General features: G+C 39.2%; 1 protein-coding gene across 1 annotated transcript in view; it reads right to left on the bottom strand.

Annotated features, from left to right (window-relative positions):
• The window catches only part of OSBPL10 (oxysterol binding protein like 10), a 112,884-nt gene that overhangs the window by 12,623 nt on the left and 74,415 nt on the right, over window positions 1-25,846 (bottom strand). Inside the window, exons 7-8 of the mRNA XM_014248530.2 lie at window positions 10,082-10,228; window positions 3,103-3,586 (exon numbers count right to left, since the gene is read on the bottom strand). Coding sequence (XP_014104005.2) covers window positions 3,103-3,586; window positions 10,082-10,228 — 631 coding nt within the window. The remainder of the gene's footprint in view (window positions 1-3,102; window positions 3,587-10,081; window positions 10,229-25,846) is intronic.

Below are 25,846 nucleotides of genomic sequence, written 5' to 3'. Positions count from 1 at the left end.
TCCAAACCCTCTGCTGTGGGCAGGGATATCTCCCACTAAACTAGGTTGTTCACACCCCCATCCAACCTGGCCTTGGAAACCTCCAAGGATGGGGCATCCACAGCTTCTCTGGGCAACCTGGTCAAACAGAACTGTCCTGATACATATCTGAACAGAACAAGATGGTCACTCACTACCACTAAATCATCCAAAACATTAATTACAGTTCTCTAACACCCTTGTTTGGAAGGACCTTTTTCCCCTCTCATATATCGATTAGTACTGATTTAATCTGTATGATAATTAAACTAGTATCAAACCAACAGCAGGATTATCTAACCCAACTCTCAAAATGGACACAGGTATATTAGAGGTATCAAGGAAACTGTCTTTCAAGTAACATGATGCCACATCTTAAATCTTTACTGGTCTTACAAAAAGTCAAAAGGTTCCCACATGTACATAATTTAACTCCAGCAACAGGCAAAAAAAAAGGCCTGAATGCTCATAATGAGGGGAAATTAGGAAAAAAAAAAGGAGAAAGGGACGAGACAAAATCCCAACAACAGCACATGATTAGTTTGGTCATCCAATGTACAGTAGCAAAATAAACCCACAACAATCAAAACCCAGAGATTCTGATGATCCATGAGATGGTTAGTCTCTCATCAAAAGCAGGATCAGTGATACTTCATTCCCCAGAAACTCATTTCATCTGCTTTTAACAGTTTAAGATTCTACAGCCTTACTGGCCAACCTTGGTATGCCAAAGTTTCTCCAAGGAGCTATCTTCAGTTTCTACCTACCGTAAGCAGCTTCATATGCCTGCTGACTAACAGCACCTTTCCACAGCCCAACTCACTTCCTTTGCTAGACTAATTCAGCCCATATGAAATGCTGAATTAGTCATTCATTTCAAAATAATGAAACTCTCCAAATTATATTTCACATTAAAAAAATGTCCAAGCCCTGCATTACTAGGCAGCAAATACAGGCTTAGGTTTTCCCCACTTTTAGTCCAGCAGCTCCTTTTTGTCAGTTCAGCAATGTATTCCCTGGTACTCATGCTGACCTCAATCTACTACAGAATTTATACGTATGCAGCACATAAGAAAGAAGCATCTGCAACAGACTCTAATTTTTGCACAGCTTGACAAATCCACACACCAACTCAATCAGGAAGACTTCTCTAGACCTAAAATAAATAAACAAAAAAAAATTAAAGAAAGTGCAGTTTCAAGCGAAGGAACTGCACTGCAAAGCTGGCATTTTAAACTGAGGCTGTCAGGCTTAGGCTTGCTGTTTTCAGATGATAGAAAAGCCTCAAATACAACTTCTTGCTGCCCATTGCCACTCCCCAACATGCAATAGAAATGCTTGGGCTGCACTAAAGTGTCTCCATCACTTCCCAGAAATGCTGCCACTGCGAAGGTCCCTACTTTTGCACTGCTTACATGAACAAAAAGATGAATAGTAACTATAAACTGGTGAACCCAGACCTCATCCCAGAATGCACGTCACAAAGACAGAAGCAAACCTTGGAATAAAAGAGTTTGCTACAGCAGATGTTCCCCAAAGCCCGCCTCCACTCCTGGGATATCTCCAGGATCATGAAAAAAAGAAAGCATACAGGGAAGAACTCATTCTCACAAGCACACATTAAACAATCCTTGGGGTGAGTAAGCAGCAAATTCTTAGACCATTTCTCTCTCAAAACTGGGACACATCAGGGCTTTGAAGTCTTAAATAATCCCCACAGTAGACACCCCCAATCCCAGGGAACCTTGTGCGCTAGCAGCAAGAGAAAGAAATTTCCCTACTCCTACATAATCGTAAGTGACTTTGTGTTTAATTTTATTTCCATTAAATAGTTCCCTTCAGTGAGCAAAAGAGTACTAGAAATGAGCATGTACCAGAAAAATGCAGAATGTTAAGCCACTGACTCAGGCTGGCAGTAGTACAGGCAGGAGACAGACAAGCCAGCTTCCCTTTGACACTCCCTTCCCAACTTCCTTAACTCCGCATTCAAAGCAAAATACCTAAGTCACAGGAAGAAGGAAACACACATGCTAACATAGACTTATCTCAAGGATATCAAAACCAGTATCATGTCTCCTCTATTAAAAAAGGGAATCTATTGCCATCAGGGAAGGAGCTACTGTGTCCTTTACACTGGTCTTTAGTTTTAGATAGTGGAAATAGCAGAATATACCTGCATTTTTCCACCATAATTATTTTGTTGCTATTAATAAGCAAAACCAAACCACTGCATTTCCCACTCCAGTTTTTTACTGCTTCTAATACCATAGTATTTCACATAATGGTGACAAAGAGAAGCAAGTGGTCCTCATACTTCTGAGACTACAATCTAAAAATAAGGCAAAACACTAAAATTCATACATAGCACCTTACTCTCAAATGGTCAAAGGGACTAAATTGCTTAGAAACACACTTATCTCAATGCATTAATAGTCAGTGACAACACTGGTACAAGTGTCTGTATCAGTTCAGATCATCCATCAAGGATTTGTTGTGACTCCCTGTATTTCTGAACTCAAGTTGAGCAATGACTTATCAGAATGCAGACTGCATATGTATGATATAGAAAACGAGGACTCACACTTCTACCATGCGACTTTCTAGAAAGAGCATGAAAATACATTAACTTTGTAAACACTACAGAAATCATGATTCTTTGCAGCAACTATGAAAAACAAATGTTAGGTTTATGCAAAAACGTTGTTTTTTCTCATTGCTTTGTTCCAATTGTGAACACCAAACCTCATATTACTTTAAAAGTGAACAAGACAAAAATATTCTTACAGACTATGCTATAATTCGTCATTTGCTATTGTAACTTAATTATTTCCGAAGTCTGGCCATATATTAACAGAGTCTCATCAATATAAGCACACATTTATATATGTAATGTGCATTTCATATTCTGCCTGACAGCAAAAGGTTATACAAACCTGACAGTTTTAATTCCAAACTTCTCAAAAGCAAACAGTCATAAGGTTCAAATGAAAGGTCAGAGGGAGAGCAAACAGGAAAACATTTGGATTTCTGCTGGCACCCAGAAATATTAGCTCAAAAAAAGCAGAATAAAAGCACATTTCTTACCTTCACCTACCATAGAAACACCTATTGACATGCCCATGAACTTGCTTTTGGTCCATACGTGAGCGTTCACACACATTTTCTTCTCTTTGCACTCACAGTAAAAGCACGATACTGGTGGATGATGAGACACTTGTTCAGCTACAAACCTCAGCTTGTAGCACGTGGACTGGTCCTGGCCGAGCTCCTTGGTTGAGTCCTTAGAAACCGTGGAGGCACCGTTAGTTCTGAATGCTTTCACTTTATCTTTAGGCACATCCCACGAGCAATGAAACGTTTCACCAATTATAGGGTTATAGGGCTTCTTGGCAACTGCTCCCTTTCGGCCTTCATGAAAAGCTGTTAGATAATACTCCACAAAGCAGATAATTCTTTCCTCGGGAGTGGCTCCAGCTGCAATTGACAAAAACAGGTCTGGATGGGCCATGAAATTTGCATACATCTCCAGCAGGGATCTTTTCTCCAAAATAAATGTTGGAAGCACTACCTGTATGCAAAGCAGACAAAGGCATGTATGATTTCCCTGTGATCACACTACTGAGGGGAAAGGGGGAGAGAGAACAGTTTAGGAAAGCTGTAATTCTGACCCTGCCAGATTTGGGGACAGCATATTTCCCTCCCATGCCACAACAATTTAATTTCCTTTGCAGTGTAAATAATGAGTGAAGGAAAAAGTGGTGGCCTTGATAGCCATGCAGGCTGCTTCCTATTTCATGATGACTTTCAAGAGCAGCTCACACAACAAGGATGGGCTGTTCCACGCACATGGAAATCCACCTTTTCCTCTCCTCTCAGTTAATAAACCAGCCATTGTTTCCCTTGTTTACAGGATACAAACACATACTTTGATATAAACTAATTTACATCAAACATCAACAAACCAAACTTATCATAAGCCTCCAAAATGGGAGGGGCACACCCTCCCAAACCACCAGAAGATGAGTATTTTATATGAATGTACAGATCACCAACCTCTAAAGGGTGGAGAATGTAAGGGGTACATCTATCCCTTCTGTCAAACATTTGTGTTTTTAAATTTCACTCCTGGGCTGCTGACTACCCACTATACATGGATTAGGTCCCTTCCAGCTTCTAACAAGCCAACCCAAGGAGATCCAACCACAACCAAATCGTAACCAAATCTCAAGTCTATTTCCAAATATAAAACCATTCCAAGGAGCCTTCCCAAGAGGCTATAGGCAAGGAAGAACTTCCCATTTGCCCTAGAGTGTCAGCTTATGTCACATCCCCCCACAACTCCCAAGTCAAATCCCTTGCCATGCCTAAGCTCTCCTGTCTCCCCCAGGCCCATGGCACAGCCCCTCAATTTCAGATGGTACCATGTCACTGCAGTGGGCCCCTGCATGGCTTTGCTTTATTTCAGGCAAGTTGAAACAAAAACTGCACAAACCATTACATTAATATCATGGCAACAGAGAGGCTCCCATGGGCCCAGAAAAAAGCCTGGGGCTGAGCACTAGGCATTCTACCCTGGAGGGAGCCAGCCCCAAGGGATTTGGATACAGTCTCAAGGGCCTTCTCTAGCAAGGCAGATGTTGCCAAGGTCATTCACTTCACAACACTTTGTTAGAATTTTCCAGTGAAACATCCTGGTGAGTGCTGCAAGGCAAACAAGGGCTACAGGACATAATTTATTTCTCTCCCTTCCTTCTCCCCCACACTCCCCCCATTGTGCAGGTCTGCTGCAGGGGAGCTCAAGGGTTGCTCTCGTAAAAGGAACTTCTGGCACACACAAATTTATCTTATGTGAATCCAAGTGGCTCAATGATGCCAGATGCAAACCAACAGCTGTCCTCTATTACAGCACTTCTTCTGCTTTGCTTTTTAATTCTTTATTGCATTTACTTTTTCCCTTTCCCAAAAGCAAGGGTTATTTACAGCAGGCAGGGAGCCACTGTTTGTCACAAACACGTTAGCTTTCCCCCTGCTGGCCCAGCTTGCTACTCTAAATGGGACCAGAGCACAGATCAGCCCTTTTGGATCCCATGGATAATGAAATAGAAGCTATCAAACTTTTATTAATCTTTCAGACTATCTCAAAGAGAACTTGTAAACAGGAACAAGAATTCCAGTCACTGCAGCTTGAACAGTCCTTACAGCTACACAGCAAGTCACAGTACCTCCCTGTAAAAAGAGAGAACTGCTGTGTCTGGTACCTCATCTGCTTGTCGGCTCTCTCCTTCTGTATTTTATATTTACACACATCCAGTCCTTTACAGGCTAATAATTTTTACAAGTTTAGATATAAATCAAGCAAAGTTCCAACTGTAATATTCCTCTGACTCTACTCTCTAAGCCTTGAGGACTCCACATGATTTCTGCTATCAACCTATTTGAGGCCCTGAATGACAGACAACCTTAATTTTACACCATGTGTGGCAGATTGAGAACTAAAGACAGCCTACAGTCCTGGTGGTGTGACAGTGACAGGCTGAGGAGATTGATTTCCAAAAGTGAAATCCAAAATTTTGAAGGTGAAGTGGAAAGACAGTAAATTTTTCATATTTTTAGCTCTTTAAACAATTCCATATTTCTTGTAGCATTCTCATTCTGACCAAATATCCATTATCCAATATAATCTTTAAAAAAATGCAATTCAGCAGTTAAGATCCCCAATTCAGGATCTCATTTAAATATAAATTGTACACTAAAAGATCAGGTTACCAGAGGGGAAAGTGACAGCAAAACATATAAAAAAATTTCCCATAACTTCTGTCTGGAAACACCAGTAGTGCCTTTGTGAGTTCACTGCAGAGACTTGAAAGGGCAAACTCATTTGAATAAACAGCACTCTCCATCTCGCTACATCCAAGAGCCTCTCTCTAAAGACACTGACCTTTATTAGCACAAACAGGGGAGAAGAAAACTGCAGACCATACTTCAGATGATGCAGATTTTATGGTACAACACTGAGACTGCTGTGGTTTCATCCCACTGATGTGGTCATAGAGTCTTGGTATCTCCTCCCTTAAGTCCTAGATGCGTGCTTTGCTTAACACAGCTACACCAGCACTGCCACTAAATGAGATGTGTTCAATCACTGGACTCTTGAGTTTCAACAATCAATTTAAAATCTGAATAAGGCCTAAACCCCAGCTCAATCTTGCTTTAAAAGCCCAGCTAAGCTGGAAATGACATCTTTAATTGTGGCAGGAAAGGATCTAGTGAATAACTGAATTGTTTCAATACAAGGAGGCAAATACTTGAGTTTTAAAGCTCACACAACTGCAGTATTACAAAATATGCCTACAAAGCATTGCCTTTTACTAAATAATCTCATAGCCTCAAAGTTTCAATATGCAACACCACCACACACTAACATAGCAAAAGAATAAAAATCACATCAATAATTTATTTTTTTTTAATTGGCCCTATCTTGATTTCTACAGAAATAAGAAAAATAGAAATAAACAAATTTGCAAGTGTACAGCATTCTTCTTGCCAGCAATGGGCTGTTGTGCACTTGTGCCAGCACTCCAGCTCTCAAAGGAATGTGGTTTTCAACTCTTCTTCAGCCAGACAGAATGAAGTAACAAGAAAAATACACTTCAGACCTAAGTTCTTTATACTGGCTTTGGACAGGACTATGATTTATTTTTATTTTTTTTAATTGCATAGGAAGTCAAAACTAACTAATTTTTGACTTTGAGAAAATGCCAGCACAACAACCAATTGGACAAAAGAAACTCATTAGAATAAATACCAAGCTTCTGAAGTCTGAAGCAGAAGTCACCTCACTGCATTCTAAAATGTTAGAATAATATATTATTACTCATTCTCAATCTTCAGATGAAAAGAAAGCAGTTTAAGAGTTCATTTTCATTGAGGTTAAAAAGACAATACTGGCTCAAAACTTGCCTATAACTTCCTAGGCTTGAATTCACTTAACTAGATCTGAATGTAACTGAGAAAAATGAGCACAACATCTTAAGAACAGAGATATTTATCCCCACTATTATTTACTGAGAGAAAAAACAGGGTTTTTTCAGCAGCACCATTCCCTAATTTTTTCAATTCTCTCATAATTTTTCATCATTTTTTCAGAAATCCAGCCAAGGTACCTCATACTGAGATATCCTTCTCTTAGAGGTGTAAAAGCTTTCTTTTCACTGTCATCTGTGCCATTGTGGGACTAAAACAAGCTATTTTCATGCCACTTACATTTTAAAATTGCAAGGTAAAAGAATATTAGCATGGAAAGTAAAAGCTTATGACATCGTGAACACATCACAATGCCAATTTACAACAGGTTGACATTCTGCAGAATTACTGACAGCCCTTTTACACAGAATAGAAACCCTTTATTTTTAGCACATATTAACTATGTAAGGAAGGTGAGGGAATGCAGGGGAGTGATTACCCATCTGTACAAACTGTTAGCATTAACTGCAATCCATTAGATGCCATTTGCCAACAAAGGCTGTCAGTGGGTTTTGGCACTACTTTTCATCTTTTTGAAGAACAAACAACCTAGAAACTTGGATTTTTCCCCAGCAATTCTAGTTTTAAATGAGGTTGAAAGTCCCGTCCCAGTCTGAAGCACCAGTTGTATACCACATTCTGCTGCTGTGACCTGCTCCCCATCCAACTCTCTCTAGCAGCTGCTCAAGTCTATTTGGCCATCACAGAGTCTAGCCCATTCTAGCAAATCCCCACACAGATTTGATACTTCACTGTAGGTGTCCTCCTTCACAGCAGTTTCTACTCTAACTCCTCGCTAAAAGCCACAGCAGTATGACACATTCCAGAAGTGAAGCGCCTCCACAACATTAAATGTGGCTATCTTCACTGTGGGAAACTGCTGTCAGCACAGGCAAGGCCTTGGATAACATAAGGAAAAGATGCTGTTTCCTGTGATATGGAATGTGAAGGTAATGCTCATGCATCCAGAACCCAAAACCACCAAGGGCTCAGAAAAAGCTGTTTGCTCATGTGAGTCTCATACAGCAATCCACACCTCCCAGAATGAACCAAAGACACAGCCCTAGGGAAGAAGGCACAGGAAAATGGAAACATGTAAAAACAGCCTCTGATATTACCAACTACTGTGCCACAACCACTTCCAGCAGAAGGTGATGAGCATCAAGGTGCTCCTCTGACTTTCAGAGGAATAATGAAAAATGGGATGAAGTGCAGCCAACAAACCCAGCTTTACAGTCACATGTCAGTGGCCCTAAGGGCCTCATGTCAGTAAGCAAAGTTGATAAAAAAAGCAGCCAGCTGTCCTGTATTTTTTTTTAATCCTCAAAATGGGCAGAAAAGTGATGTGCACATGTGGCATGTCTCATTAATATTTATCATATGTGTATTCATGCATCATACAGAAATCTACAGACAGATCTAACTCTGCCATATGCCTGTTTCTCATTTCAACATTTATCATTATCTTTAAAAACTGTGCTCTAAGAACACTATGTAAGAAACAGGGTGTCATATATGTATTTACCTTTGTATTTTTCTTATAAATGTCTACACTTCTCTTATTTACAGGAATTTCAGTTATTTACATTAACTGTGTGTCTTTGGGTTTTGCCTACTCCTCCATGACAAAAAGATGACAGTGAATATCAGAAAAGAAAAACCTTGTTTGTTTGGATAAGAAATCTTAGCCTAGTTTGAACATTATAGACTCAGACAGCCTTAGAAAACCAACACAGAAAAGAAGAAGAGTTAAGAAAAAGCAAGAATGTAAGAAAAACAAAACCAAAAATGAACTGTATATAACCTCAGACATACTAAAAAGTGATAGGTATAAATTATTCAAAATGAAATGATGAAACTTTTGTTTTATTTAGAATCAAACATTCATTTCTGTGCAGCTACTCAGCAACAGAACACAGGATTGCTCAGTCTTAAAAATGTAATTATTTCAAAACACTAACAATAGACCCAGAGAAAGCAGGGGAAAAAAACTACATTGAGAAAACTTTATTTTGTAAGAAAGTTATTGTTTTTGATCAATAAATTAAAAAAAAAAAGAAAAGCAGATGAACTCTTCAGAAGATCAAAATGCACATGAGAACAACTTCCTGCAAAACTATTTCATGTGACAGAGAAATTCTCTGGTTCTTTGTTCCCTCCAAACTTTGTATTACTTGTGGAGAGTGTCAGAATGAGCTCTTATTTGTGAAAAGTGGATTACAGGACTTCTATTTGGGGGATTTTTTAAGTAGAAAACCCTAGTGCAAGGAAAGGGTATTCCTTATATTTACAGAAATCTGCTTGATTATTTATTAAACCCCATAAGAAGTTTTCATTGGGATACAAGACTGCTCAAAAAGAAGCATTCCTTGCTTCCTTAACATCTACCTAATTTCCAAAACTCTAAGGGCTTAAGGGAAAATTTCTCCGACACTGTCTTGTCTTTGCTTGTATCAGTATGGATAAGCTTGTGACAACCCTGGTTCTAGGACCAGAAAAATGCACAGAAAGTTAAACTGGTGAGCTGCTCAACACTGACAAGAACTGATACACTGAAGACTGCAATTTGTTTACCATCATGGTTTTTTTTTTTGAAGCTGACTTGCAATTAAATGGAATCCAATCCACAAAGCAGTTATGTGAACATGTATATCCTTCATCCAAACAATTGCCATTACTGTTCCCCAAACCCCCAGTGCACCCTGACATACTTGTGGATTACATACACAACATATGGTTACTCTGCAAGACTTGCCAAAAAATAAGCAAGAGTTCTGGAGGATTTTTTTATTCTCTTTTTCTTTCCCTGTCCCTCCATCTCTAAAATACCTGATGATGTGGTCACGTCACGTGAAAGCCTGCCTAGCAAGAGACAGCACTCCACAGCTCTCTGGGACCACCACACTTTTATAAAGAGGAAAATTTCACTGTCCACAGGGGAAAAAAACACTCAAAAGAACCAGCTGTGCACACAAACACACAGAAAGATGAGAAGAAACAACAATAGTGAACAAATACAAAAGAGATACAGTGCTCATACCCTGGTAAGGTCCATGCCAAGTTTGAGCTGAGAGATGAGATGGAGAATTACACTACGTTGATCATCCATGACTCCTAAATCCTCCTCTTCATTATCTTCAGTATCTGTCATTTCATCTTCAACTAGGATCAACTCAGAAGCTGAATGCTGAAAAGAAAAGAAACGTCACCATCTGGACAAAAAGATACAGAATGGGTATTTTTCCCCACTATATATGTTTAAAAATGGACCTGTCTTCGATGAACTGAAGACAGCCTCTGTTAAAACCAAGAAAAGATATAAAGTCAAAATAAATTAAACAAATCCAGTGATGGGTTCATAAAGGATTTTGATCCTTTCCCCAGAATGAGAATACTAAGGATGAAATGCTAATTTACACATTCTCTTCTCATATTTATACTGCAGTCCTGTCAGATAAAACTCATAGCATATTTAAGTAACAAGTCATCTTTTCATTAAATAGAATTATGCAGTTCAAAATGAGTCTTCTAGTTTGTTTCATAAATCTCCCCAGAAAATATTCATGTCATACATATATGCTGCATGACCCGATTTCACAGGGTTTTTTTTTCCCTTTCTCTATCCAAACTAAAAGGTAGATATTTAAGGAAATCAAGTTATGAACTAAAGAAGATAAAAAGATAACTATAATCAAACAACACACCTCTGGAAAAAAACCCAAAGACATTAGATTTTGGGAAGTAGAGCACTGCCATAACTCTTTATAACTATTACAACACTTCATCAGTTCACAGCACAATGTCAGTGCTGCTGAGTTTCCAAAAATACAAGCTGAATATCAATAGACAGGTACCATGCCAGTCCCTTCAAGAGAAACTTTATGGCAAAAGGGATAATGACTTGTGATATTTTATTTTTCCTCAGGGTTTACAATGTATAACTAACAATAATCCAAACAGGTGGTAGTTACTTTGTTCAATCCATTGAAACCACTCGGCAAGCTTTCCAGATATGTATTCAGGTAAGCTTTTTGTACTTCAAGGGAAAAAAAACAAAACCTGGGTTATAGATAAAAAATTATCTGGGTTGTAGATAAAAAATTACAGCCCAGCATGTCATTATTGCCCAAAAACTCCGTGCTGTAAATGAGACAACACTCCCTGCAAAAGTTAGCCTTCTTTTATGCTAAATTACATTTCTGCAGAAACAGCTAGTACATAACATAAAACAAGAAATTTTTCATCTCACTGTGGGAGCCTACGCAACTGAAAAGTTTCACTAAAACCAGCTGATATCCAGAATTAGGTTTCAAAGGAATATTTCTGAATGATCACATTAGAGACCCCTCAGGTGAACTGCAGCTTGTGTAAGGGGAGTTTCTTTGAAATTTAGTTACTACAGAGGCTTCCATTGAATAAAGTACTTTTTTTTTTTTACTTTTTTTTTTTTAATTACTTAAATATTTAGGTAGCTATTCCTAAAAGAATAGCTATTTGGTGAAATCCAAGGACATCTGCAAGACACTTTACAGTTGCTTTATTTAGAAAGTAGAATATGTAGATTACATAAAACAGAATCTGGTGAGCTGTAACCTCAGCAGCTTGGAGCTTTTCAAAAGGACAAAACCACACTTTCTTCTTCCCGCTCCCTCGGAAAATAAAAGGAGAGAACGATAAACCCTTTTCTCCCAAAATGCACAGCATTATTACCCAACTGACGCCCCACTGACAAGTTCAATTAACATAAAACCTGACAACCTCATGCAAAATTATCAGTCAGGGAGGAATAAAGCACCAAAGCCTGGCTCAGTCGTACAGGCTACGATTCATTTGGAGGCAGCACGGAAAAAGCAGTATCAGAACTTACAGTAGATGCTTCCACAGGAGGCTTCCCTTTGATCCAGCTTGACCTCATTGAGAGCACTGAGCTACCAGATAGGCTCTGCTGCTTCTGTTACTGCCATGAACTGAGCTTGCGGCAAACAAGCTCCAGCAGGAATTAAGAGCGCTACAAAAAAAGCAAGGGAACCTCCCCTCCTCACTCCCACCCCCTCTTTTTTTTTTTTCTTTTTTTCCTCTTTTATTTTTTTTTTTTTTTTCTTTCTATCTGAGGGGTTGGAGAGTGTGCACTGGATGGCAATCTGCTCCTTGCCTTTCCAGTCACATGGCATTGAGATCAGTGAGCTTAAATGCACACAGCTCCAACTGGGAAACGGTGCTGCTGTTCCCAGAGGATATCCTGGCCGGCGGTTCTCCAGAAGGGAGGGGAAGGGGCACAAATTTGTGTGTGTGTGCACAAGAGTGAGACAGAAAGAGAACACGCTAGCAGGTAATGTCCTTTTACACAAACACGTAACAGCTGTGTAGCCTTAAATTGCTAACAGCATCAGAAAACAAACAAATTACCCATTACCAGACTGCAGACTAAATTACATTTTAAGAATTTTCTTTTTCTCCCAAAGATTGTACATTCACCGAGGGCCAGAAAACCTTCTTTCTTTCTTGATGAAATAGGTGTTAGGTTTTCCTTGCCTCTTAATTGTTACTAACAAAACAGCAACCAACTCAGAATATTCTGTGAAATTACATCTCTGCTACCCTGCAGAACATCCACGGTCAGAGCAAACCACCCTATGGACAACACTTGGGGTGCCCAGGAAAGTAGCATTTGCACTGTTGTAAATGAAAGCCTTTCTGCTCATCAGGGAGGATGAGTACAATGTAACATTAGGATCAATCGTGTTTAATAAGCACACTGTAAAGACAAATTTTAATTACCTTAACTAACCCTATTCTAAGGACTTGTGCAAGGTCACCCAAAACAACCACAACTCTGCTATTATAGTCATCAACACACTAGTGACCTTCAGTGAATGCCACGCAGACAACTGCTCTTTTCTCACTTTCCAAGGAAAAGAATTTAAGGAAGCAGTTTACAATTTATGCTACAGGAACTGAGCAGTCATCTTCAGAAAGCAGTATCATTTTTTATTTCCCTCTCTCCTCATTAGCTGTTCTATGTAACTATTAAATAGGTTTTTAGGAGCACATAAACTAACTTTTACATTAACTAATACATATTTCTTTAACTAACGCATTTTCTTAAACCACAGCACCACACCATGGGAGTGGACACAGAGTCATAAAATACAAACCTAGTTTATCTTTAAAGTGTCCTAAAAGTCCAACCACTCTTTAATGCTTTTTCTTTCCATGAAAACAGCATGCAGTTTAGTAGTATCCAATGCGTAAGCATTCAGCAGAACGCAAAGGATTATGTGGAGTGATTATCCTTTAACGGCAGCTTTTCTGAATTATCAGACACAGACTATTTTTTACCTCATTCTGTAAAACGTAACTGCAAAACTGACCTAGGAAAGCAGCGATCTGCTCCACCCCGTGTGGTCAGAGCATAATGTAAAAGCTATTGAGCTGTGCGCTGCCCAGCCTGGGAACAAACAGTACAGCCTGGCTTAGGTGCTGACCCTGAGAAATCCAATACTGAACCAGTTACAAACATCCAGGAAAAAGGGGCTTATATTTAAAATCATTTTAATCAAAATCAGTTTCCAATACTGGGCTGAAGCACCAGTATTTTTCAGAAAAAACTGAAGAGAAAATAGAAGATAATTTCTAAAAATCCCAGGAAGAGATGTACTTCAAAGTTTAAACGCCAAAGACAAGAAAATACACACCAGCAGAGAGCTATTTTAAACAGGTCACCCCATTAGAACTGGGATCGATTAATTTAGAGAGGTCATCTGCTAGGATACAAACCAGATGTTCTAGTCAGCAGTCTCCATCAGAAAACATGCTGATTTTTTTTTAACAGATGAAACCTGTAAGGGTAAGAAATTGCTTCTGAAGGAAACATTCTGCATTTTTAAAAATGCTTTTACGAAAAAGAGACTTTGACAAGCCTGGAATAGAATTACAGAGTCAAAAGCTATACTTCTGTGAAAGGGCAAATGTGTCTCTGTCCTTCTACATCTTCTTACACAAGTTAACTTTTCAAATTAACTGCTGTGCTGGAAACTACCTGTTAGGTAATTAATACAGATATACAGCTCAGAGTTTCATTTTCCAACATATTTCACAAACCATACAATGCAACAATACTGTCAAGAATGACCTGGGTCTAATATTGCTCAGTTTTTTGAGGGGAAGAAAGGAAAATACAGAACCAGAGTCTCATTTAGGTTGGAACAGACTTGGTCTTCTTGTCCCATAACCTGCTCAAGCAGGTGCATGTAGAACCAATTGCCCAGGACCATGTTCAGCTAAGTTTGGATTATCTCCAAGGATGGAGACTCCACAACTTCTCTGGGCAGCCCATGCCAGTGTTCAATGCCATCTATAGCAGAAGTGCATTTTCTGGTGTTCAGATTCACTTGCAAGTGCCCACTGCCTCTTGGCTTGTCACTGGGCACCATTGAAAAAGATCGGTCTCCCCGCTCTTTACTCCCATGAGGTATTTTTACATTGATAAGATACCCTTGAGCCTTCTCTTTTCCAGGCTGGACAGCCCCAGCTCTCTCAGACCCTCCTTATGGGAAGGATCTCCAGGACCTTCATCATATTTGTGGGCCTGTGCTGGACTTAGCCCAGTAAGTCCATGCCCCTCTTGCACTGGGGATCCTGGAACTGCACACAACACTGCAGATGTGGCCTCACCTCTGCCAAGTAGAGGGAAAGGATCTCAACCTGCTGGCAACACTCTTCCTAAAGCAGCCCAGGAAACTGCTGGTCACAAAAACATTTTGTTGGTTCATGGTCAGCCTGTTGTCCCCCAAGACCTGTGCAGAACTGCTTTCCAACCAGATGGCCTCCAGCCTGTATTGGTACAAGAGTTTGCCCTCAAGTATCTTCAGATACGGGACTTGGCACATCCTGAGCTTATCTTTAAGAGGCTCCTCTCTGTCCAGACTGCCAAGATCTCTCTCTCCATGCCAGCACACAATCCCCTGGCTCATTAGCCACTCCTGCCAGGTTTTTCATCATCTACAGAATTTCCAGGAGTGCGCTCTGCATCATCACCCAGGTCACTGATGAAGATGTGGAACAGTGCCAGCCCCATTATGGACCCCTGGGGTACACCACTAGTGACTGGCCTCCAGATGGACCTTGTACCACTGATCACAACCCTCTAGGCCAGGCTGTTCAGTTTTAAATCCAGCTCATTGCCCACTTATCTAATTCATACCCTGTCAGCTTGTCTGAGAGGATGTAAGGGAAGACAAGGTCAAAAACCTTACCAACATTAAAGCAAACAACATCCACTGCTCTCCCCATAATCACCAAGTTGGTCACTTCCATTTTAGAGGGGTATCATGTTGGTTAAGCATAATTTTCCCTTTTTAAGTCCATTATGACTACTCCTAATTGCCTTCCTGTCCTTTATGTGTTTGGAGATACCCCCAGGGTTAGTTGCTCCACCACCTTCCCAGGGACTGAGGAGAAGCTGATAAACCTGCACTTCTTCAAATGCTTCCAGAACAGCCAGAGAGTTCCTTCTTGCCATTTTTTAAAAAATCGATGACATTCACTTCCCTTTATTCTACACAAACCTCTCCCAAATTCCATTAGAGACCCTGGAGCTGTATATGGAGCTTAAGTGCTGCCTAACCTATCCTCCCTCCACCAAGGGTCAGTCTACCTCCAGACATTCCCTCTCATCTCAGTCTGCTAAGTCAGTAAAGGCCAAGGCAAAGAAGGCACAGAGTAAATCAGCCTTTTCTCCACCACAGTAGTAAGCACAGACCATGTCTACCATGGGGTATCAGGGACATGTATATCCATCTACATCAGAGACACACTGAGGACCTCATATTCCTCATATAATTACAAAATAATACTCTAAGAATCTTCATTTAGGCATGAAAACATTTTTATGTACTATGAAAAGGACTGTAGTCAGGAGCAAGAGGATGAATCTTAGGAACTTAAAACATCCAGATAAAAATATACCATTTTGTAATATTCCAAGGAAAGTATTCTTTAAGTCCTTCTATGCTCAAAAAAAAATGCAAAAGATTAAAAAAAACCCCCAACATTTAAGAAACATGTCTGCATCAAGAGAAAGATGAAATAAGTTAGAAGCAGTATTAAACAGAGTTAGCCTTTTCAGATTAGACAAGGATTGTCATATTTTCTGCAGAGTCCTCCAATTATCTTTGGTCCCTACTAGTGCATATAAAAGTCAAAGGCCTCATTTTGATTTTTGGATTCCCTTCAATAATGGCATAGGTTTGCAAGCATCATTTGTACTTGCATTTGTGTAACATGAGAGCTTGCAAGCAGGTTTTCCGTGGGTGTAAGATTAAATATAACTCTGTAAGGTCAAGGAGCTTTAGCACATATACACTAACATGAGAAATTGGCCCTGTAAGATTTTCACCAGTTTCAATACTAAAGTTAGAATCCTTTTTGTAAAGCACATACAGTAAGAATACCCCAAAGTAGTAGCAGTAGAAGCTGTTAGCTTCTTGCAGTGCTAACTGGATGAGAAATGGCAAACCTGAACTAACCTGCATGTGCCACTTCTTCCACTGGGCACCACACATTTAATTGAACTTACTCTGGCATGCACCTGACAGAAAAGCATGCAAGCTTACTGTACCCATCCCTCATTAGCGGTGATCAAATGTAGCTTGTGCAGTTAGTTGTACTTATTATTTTAAATACAGACCAGCATATGATCATGCTACTGGTTGTGGTGGGCAGTCTTTGGCTAGGAGGCAGGTGCCCACCAAAAGAACTTTCACTCCCTTTCTCAGCTGTGCAGGAGGGAGAAAATACAATGGAAGGCTCATGGGTTAAGGACAGGGAGAAATCACTCACCCATTACCTCATGGCTAACACAGAGTTGGCTTGAGGAAATTAGTTCAATTTATTACCAATCAAATAAGAGTAGGGTAATGAAAAAATAAAAACAAATCTTTAACACCATCCTCCCACCACTTCTTCTTAGGCTTAACTTTACTACTTCCTACCAGCTCCCCCAGAGTGGTGCAGGGGGACAGGGAATGGGAGTTGCAGCCGGTACTTGCCATCTTGCCTGAGGGGAACTATGATTCGGACTCCTCCCCTGCTCCAGGACAGACTCCCTCCCAGTGGGCACAGTCATCCACCAACTTCACCAAAGTGAATCCTTCCCATGAGCTGCAGTTCTTCACAAACTGCACTTCCATGGGTCCTTTCCATAGGGTACAGTCCTTCAGGCACAGCCTGCTCTAGCATGGGTCCCCCATAGGGTCACAAATCCTACCAACCTGCTCCAGCATGGGCTTCTCTGTGCAGAGATCCATAGATCCAGACCCTACAAGGAACCTATTCCAGTTTAAGTTAAGCTCCAGCACAGGGTCCTCCAGGGGCTGTGGGTAGGCATCTCCTTCACTGTGGTCCTCCACGGGCTGTAGAGGGAGAGTCTGACTCACCCATGGTCCGCACCATGGGCTGCAGAAGAATGTCTTCTGGCAGCTGGACCATTTCATGTCCTTCCCCTCCTTCTTCACTGACCTCAGTGTCTGCAGCTGCTTCCCTCACATTCTCACTCCTCTCTCTACTGCTGCTCTGCAGGGTTCCTTTTTTTCTCCCTTCTTAAGTCTGCTATCCTAGAGGCACTACAACCATCACTGATGGGCTCAGCCTCCGCCAGCAGCAGATCCATCCTGGAGCCAGCTGGCATTGGCTCTGTCAGACACAAAGGAAGCTTCCAGCAGCTTCTCACAGAAACCAGCCTTGTAAGCCCCCACATTACCAAAATCTTGCCACAAAAATCCACTATAGGCTTTGAAAGGAGGAATCATTTCCATACAGAAAACTGAAATTAATGGAAACTAAATAGAAACTTTGTTTACTGCAAGTTAAATCTTGAAATAAAACAAAGTCTGAAACACATTTACTACCCACTGTGAAGTCTGATTCCTGAAATCATCCTCATCCACTCACTTGTTCTCTAACTTCCAAATGCATTGTCATTTACAGATTATCAAACCTAATCTTAATTGTAAGGCAGTAAAACTTTTTAATATCCAACAAACTCCTGCATCTCTTTTATATAAGATTTTCCACTCTTCAAGAACAGTTAAAAAACAAAATAGGAACTTTCTTTTTGTCGTGTATGTACAGAACCAATCAGCAAGACAGTTACTTTCTCCTTCATACAGCAAAGGAAAAATGGTATAATAGGCAAATTTTCTACTTACCTTAAGCTATGTATTCCAAGGAAAAATAATCCAGGTATATCTACCTGAATAGGTAAGTAACTGCTGTATCTGAGTTTGTATTCTGACAGCATGGGGTCAAAGCATTTATGTAACTGTGGATACATCACTCAGCACTAATAGCTCAAACCAGGCATTATTTGGTAGAAAAAGCTTACATCAGGAAAGAATGTTTACAGTGTGCCCAGAAATTAATTTCTTGCCAAATCTGTTATTTGTGTTTGGTAATTCAGGTCTCCAGAGAAAATAAAATTCTTCAAACTAGGACCATCAATGATTAAAACATCTCTTTTCTGTGTGTATGGATAACTTGTATATATTTTGTGGTTTGTTGCTTGGGGTTGTTTTTCATTGAATATGCTAAACATACTTGATGTTCAGAAAATCTCTCAGCTAGGGACAAGTGCAAGGATCAAAGTGTGGCAATCAGTCTATCACACGAGATTAATTGGATACAACATGCAATAGCAGAGACATCCACTGAACCAAGAAATACCTATCCTTCTTCAAGAGATATGCCTGCGAAGCAAGCAAGCAAAGCAGAAATGAATCTTGACACTAACACTGCATAGACAGGCTGACACACAGACAATGCAAGCAAAGAAAATGATTACAAAACCTCTACCTTAGGTGACAAATAGCTCTGCAATCTTTTTCCTTCTCAACAAAAACAATCTGCCAGGCATCTGGAGACAAGCACATTATCCAGATACTAACCATTTAGAGAACTGTACTAATGCCTTTTTGTTAATGTTTTGCAGAAGTATCTCTGGGAACAAAAGTCTTTTCATCATTAAAGAATAAGCTCAGAAAGCTTCCTTTTCCTACACTGCAGATGTGTTTTACTCTGACCTCTGAGTATATTTAGGGCTGAACAGAACAATGTAGCAGTGATGAGGACCAGACAATAAGCGATTTCAGAAGAAAAAGGACTGGTTTCTTGTTTAAAGAGCAAGAACAAACATATAACATGAAACAAAGAACATCTATATTTACATTAAAGTATAGCCTGTGCAAGCATTCAGAAAAAATAATCAAAGCTAACTCTGAAAGTGATTATGTTTAAAAATAAAGAACCTATTTGTGACTAAACATCCTGTTAAAAAGAGTTCCTCATTTGGGTTGCCTACAGCACTGTAATCCTGTTATGCACCAAATAATGTTTCTTGGACAACTTTTTCCCCACATGTTCATATTTTCTTCAAAAGACAGTTCCTCTTGCAAAAATCGATTTTCATAAACCTAAGGTAGTCAGTTCTGGGAATAGGCTGAAAAGCAGCTAATTCCCAAGCACAGAATCCACAAGGAAAAATTAAGTATCAATACCAGTCCATACATGCTTTCGAGCACCTTTCATGAAATGAGGGCTACTGAAGTACAGAAATGATTAATCTGAATCCTAAAACACAAGAGGAGTTTGCAGCATTGCATAAATTCAGTAAGAACCGGGAATAAATATATTTCATCACTGGTATCATCAGAAAGAAATAGTAACATGAGACTGTAAAACAAAATGCATGAAGAGAAAAGCCCCATGGACTTGTCCTAAATTAAAGCAAAAAAACCTTGAAGGCTAGCATAAATCACAACCATAAGATAGAGAGTATCACATTATAAACAAATTTAACAAAACCTATACCGAATGCAATACAGATACTAGTGAAGAACAACTTCCTGAAACATATTCAGTTTTATTTTACCAATTAAATGTTTTAGAAACAAATGGCAACAAACAAGAGTATCTGACACTGTCCAAAATAGGTGTACAAGCTTACAAACCACAGAGTGCAGCAGGACGGATTCCAATCACTGCCAGGCAGCACTTCAGACTCTACAAGGGGTCTGAAAGTCACATGGTTGTAACTTTTGTGGAGCTAAAGACAAAAGACTGCACTGAGCTGCAGGTTGGTGCAGGAGAGTAGCACGGGGGAAAGGCTGGCAGGAAGCTCCACTTCAGACACTCCCCTGGATTACAAGGCTTCCTCTCTAGAATGAGATCCTTGGGGAGAAACCTGAAGTAGTAGGTTCTTCAGGCCTTATATTCCTGTGAAGAAGGGGAGGACAAATACCTTCTGCTAAGGGTCCCAGAAGGTAGGCCCATTTTAGCTGCTCACCAGACAGCACAGCATATTGAGTATGATGCCTTTCCTTATCAAAAACACCCTTTTCTCCCATTGACAAAATCCCTAGAGAAATTGCAAGATTCTGTGCAGAGAGGCTGTGGCACCTCCACTGTGGGAGGTGCTCAGGATTGGACAAGCTGACCTGATTAGTGCTGCTCTCACCGTGCTGAGCTGCAGGACTTCTGGAAGTCCCTTTCAAGTCAGAGTACTCTGTGATTCCATTATGATTGCGCCTGCAATGCCCAGCAACGAAAAAGTTAGGAAGTAATGGAACTGAAGTCATTTAGCCAGCTGTAATTCTCTTTTATGTCGTTTTGTGTGCTAGCTAAGCAAATTTAGGGGAGAAAAATACTGCCACATTAGTAAATAATACACCACTCACATATTCAAAGAGGGCACAACAAGATGGACAACTACAAATTTAACCTTTACAGTCATCTGGTCTTGCAATACCAATCTATATGTAAATCCAGTTCTCACAGTGCTATTTCTTGTATGCAGTATCACATGTCAGCATATTTATTTGTAAGAGGACAGAAATGGTAAAGACGTGTTAATCCAAGCAGTATTAACAGTCTTGCCCCAAGACAACACGTTAATTAAACCACCCTGACTCTTCCTGCAATTTCATTGCTCATCCACTATACACATTCACATTGTTGATAAACACATAAAACTCAAAAAACCCAAACAAAAATCCTTAAGTCTTTCCAAAGAAAACAATCATTATAAATCATAGCAGGAGAGCATTCAATGTGTATGTGTAACAAATTAGGCCTAGAAGATTGTCTTCTATTATATGTCCAACTTCTTGAGGTCAATGGAACTCTCTGCTTGAAAAGCTTCCAATAATTATTCTCAGTCTGATAAATCCATCACTTGGTCCATCTCAAACTGAAAACTCTCTATTAATGAAGAAGAATTCTGCCTTTTTCACCTGCTCCTTCCACTCCTCCTCTGGGTCAAATTTTAGAATTCAATTCTGTTATCACAGCTGGGATTTATTTCCACATTCTGGGCTTTTCAAATAAAGAACCACTACAGCTCACCACCACAAGCTGAAAACCCCAGTTTTTTTTCTAGCAAGACTAGACGGAACAACTGAAGCCAGTTTGGATGTTTCACTGAGCAAGATAAAGTAATGCCAAGCCAAGACAAACTCTCTCTGTAAGAGAGTTGAGCCCAACTTAGTAAGATCTAGTTAAGTAACTGACAGCCTTAATGAGATGGGTGAGATTTCTAATGGGCAGTATCAGCAAGCCCACATATATACACATACTAGGAAATAAAACTGATAGCACAAAGCAAATTAACTGGCACATAACAAATTGGCACAGAATCCTGAAATAAAATTTGCATTGACTTCAGAGCTCCTTTAGCAAGGGGTGCAACTTTTATACTGAATAGAGTATGCAATTGATCCACTTTAAGTTAATTTTAAGCCTTACTGCAAGGGAACCCAAGTTCTTTATACTCCAATGATTAGATTTCACTGACTTTTCACTAGTAATTATGGAATGCCACATGAATCAGAACCTCATGTTTATTCAAATTAGAAGCAGATTTGGAATAAAGGGGTTTGGTTTTTTTACACAGAGTATTGCTCTCAATTATATAGATAGCAGCTGGAATACATGCATTTTGGAGGTGGAAGTGATTCAATAATATGCATTGGGTTTGGCTAGTGATAAATTTTTTATTAATTATTTGCATAAACAGTTTTACCAGAGGACTGTTTGCTGACACAGTAGCTGTTCCAGAAAGCTAGCAAAAAAATCAAATCAAAATTAGCTAGATTATCTTATCCATTGTCAGTGCTGCTGTAGCAGGCTTAGAGACATTTAATTCTACTTTTACTCTAATTGTACATTTAATCCTTAAATATACACTCCCTTGATTATCCTTAAATATACCTCCAATTGATTACCTCAGATTTCATTTTTTAGATGGTCTGCATAGTCATTGGATTAACTGGTACCATCTTTGCCTAGAGATTAATTTAGCTAAATCATTACAGGCCATTCACTGTGCTCTTTGGCCTGAGAAGTACTTAATCATGCAGAGGACAAAAAGCAGAGCAAATTCAGATACCCTGTTATGTCTGTACTAAACAGCGAAAAGGGACTGTCTAATACTGCAAACATTACTTTCCCATCCTGATCTGTTGTTCTTCCATTACTGCACTTGTGGCTAGCTAGCACTGTATGTTCATGGCTAAGCTCATCTCCCAACTTCAATTATACACCTTTCTGTCAAGTACAAAAAGGAATTAGGAAACACTAGAAACAAATTATAGTAGGAAACAATCCACAGACCTGGGCATGTCTGCTGAGACACAGATAAATAAAGGTAATATTGAATTAGAAATAATTTCTTTCCTACAGCTGAGTGTCTAAAATTGCATGAGCATTTTTTAAATTATTTCTTAGCATCTCTAATACATTCTGTAATAGCTCTAAAGTCATACTAGGATATATTCTTACACTCAGATAAAAAACAAATTACAGCTTGAAAGAAACTATCACCTGAAGAAACGGAAAAAAAAAATACATAAACTTATAAAATGAAACAATTCAGTACCTCCTCTAAATAGAACAGTTCCTTGTTACAGTTGAAAAAAATCAAGGTTCAGATCATCTAGGGGACAAAAATATCTTCAATAACCTGGACTTGACTGCCCTTGCAATCACTATCACAATTAAAACCTGGTTTAGCAGTTAGATAATCAGAGCTAAAGGCTCAATCCTACAGAGCTCAAACTTCAATCCTATTAAAAAGACACTTGGACTTGGAGCATGCGTACAGCTGCTCATGCTCAAAGGCAAGGGAAAGCTGGGGACAGGAAAGCAGAGACTGCACAAATACCAGATCCACAGGATGAGAAGAATGAACTGGCATGGCATTTTAAGGCATAAAAACCACATGAGGAGGGCTATATTCCAGATCTAGTTACAGAATAATTTTTTTAATAATTCTTAACTACACTATTAGATCCAAAGAAAATTATTTCTTCCCTTTCAGACCCCCACAAAAACAGCCTGTTTGTATTTGGATGTCAGGGGAAGCATTTGGCCTGCAGTCGCTCTTTGCCAGCTCAGAGGGGAAATTCTGACACCCAAAATGACAATTAGTTGAACTGGAATAGTAGTTCACCCATTAAAGTAATTCACACCTTTATTCTACTTTGGCACCAAGTTTATTACAACTGAATTTACTATAAGATTCAAGCTAATTAATTTCAGTATTCATTTAAAAGAATTTCAAAATTATTAAACCTTAAATGGAGAAAGAAGGTCCCCTTTATAGCAGACTGGACAGAGACCAACTCACATCACAGGTCTGAAGAGTGAACCTCTGGCATGTTTCACACCAGATTTGTTCTGTTCTGCTTTAAGGAAAAACCCTAAAATTTGCCTTGAAATTATAATACAACTTACGCCAGAAAGTCCAAAGTGGTTCACCAGGGGGTGCACATGAGCATTTTATATCAACTATTATTAGATTGAGAATAGTTTTGTACAGCTCAGCCTTTATCCCCTCCATCTGATGTTTCAGGTGGACAGTCAAAAAAAAAAAAAAAAAAAGAAAAAAAAACCTAATAAAAATTTAGAGACTCACAAAACATTAAAAAAATATGGAAGAACAGGAGAAAAAACTGCTTGATCTGGCAATTCACTTTCAGAGGTTATTTCTTCTAGTAAAGATAATAGACTTTAACTTCATGTTGTCCTATATCACAACTCCAAAAGAATAATAGGTAAGGAACACACAAGAAAATAATCTCTGTCACAAAATCTTGTATTTTCTGAACTAGTTTAAGCAGTATCTCAAATGATATCCCTGCATTTGGAAGCAGGAAATGCCCTAAATAAACCAAAGCAAGTAAACACCAACATATTATCTAAAGAGGATAATCTTTAGCTTCTACCTTATTACACCAAAGAAACGCTGCCTTCCTGAAACCCTGACAGTACAACAGACCAAGAAGAAGAGTTTTACTTGAGTTACCTGTGGTGTCAAAACTCAGATCCAGAACTTTCTACATCCATCAAGAATGCTTAACTATTCAAAGAGGATTGCATTAGATGAATCTTGTTATTCCAGAGAATTGTAAAGATGCACACACTTCTTCATAAACATGTAAAAACCTGTCACTTGTTTGTTAATGATGCTGCCTGATGCACAGCTGCAAAGTGTCTGAATGTTGTGCTGAGAATTAGCACAGCTATCACTGAACACACTTGGTCATGCTGCCAGGAAACTGCTGCCACACTGGCAGACAGGCAGCTGTATGGGAAAGATTCCTCAGCAGTCACCCACAACCCCCTGTGCCCCAACACAACATCTCTGCTCTCCTGTTAAAATCATTGCTGATCCACATTCCTAAAATTATCTTTTCCTTATAAATAACACTCCATAAATAAACAGTTGAGTCTGCTGCTCCTCAAGGTTAGTCACTTAATGGCATTTTCTATTTCAGACTAGAGTTCAATTCACAATTTGTTTGGTTGGTACATGGACTATATTACACAGAGTTAGCCAAAAAGCTCTCTCCCATTCCTTTGGGGTATAGCTTCTGACTAAGAGATAGAAATTATACCACAAAATTACAGATTTTTTTAAAATAAAAATCTAGACCAGCCAAAGAAAAGATTGGAATTAATTTTGATAGCACTGTTACAGGAACTAGCACTCTCATCCCATAACTTCTGTAAAAGCAAGGCTTATTTCTTCTGGCAGGTATATTTAGAAAGTTGAGTCCCATTAATACCCCAGCAGCTTCTTCAAGAAATCAAGGTTATCTAGTGCCTATCTGAATTTTCTTAAAAAGAAAATCATTAAGAGAAATAAGCTTTATTGGAATGACACTTGTGGATTCCTCTTTTCTTCTGAAAGAAGCTATCAGATAAATACAAAATAAAAAAAATCAGGACATCCAGTGTCAACAAAATGTCAACTAATGATAGCTAGAAGCATTTTCTCATTCTCTGCTAATGTCACCAATGTTACTAACAGCCAAGTATCTGGACTACAAACAAGTGATGATTTGAATTTGCTTCTATATATTATTATACATGATAAGTAATTAGCACAATCAGTGCTCTTATATCTTTGGAAATAAAGTGCCTACTCAGTGCCAGATCTAGGCTCTTGCCTTGCACACAGAAGGCCACAATATATTCAAAAATATTATTACATCCTGCACACAGAACTGTTAAATTGTGTCAAATCAAGCATCTTTGATAACTTTGAGCATGTCAGACATCATCTCCTGGGTGACTACCTGGCTCAAACACCATTCTTATCAGGGTAACTGTTAAGTTTCTCAGGAAAAAGTTCATCAAAATGATCAAAACTGAAAAGTGTATCAGCTACATTTAAAAAACACTGCAAACTCAGAGACAGCAGTATCAATAGCATCATCACACACACAGACTGTGTTAGGGAAGATGCAGG

The sequence above is a fragment of the Pseudopodoces humilis genome, chromosome 1 (assembly GCF_049639895.1).
Source record: "Pseudopodoces humilis isolate 2021_Gansu_Grassland_sample_001 chromosome 1, ASM4963989v1, whole genome shotgun sequence".
Classification (NCBI taxonomy): domain Eukaryota; kingdom Metazoa; phylum Chordata; class Aves; order Passeriformes; family Paridae; genus Pseudopodoces; species Pseudopodoces humilis.
This window is presented reverse-complemented; position numbering and strand designations above follow the sequence as displayed.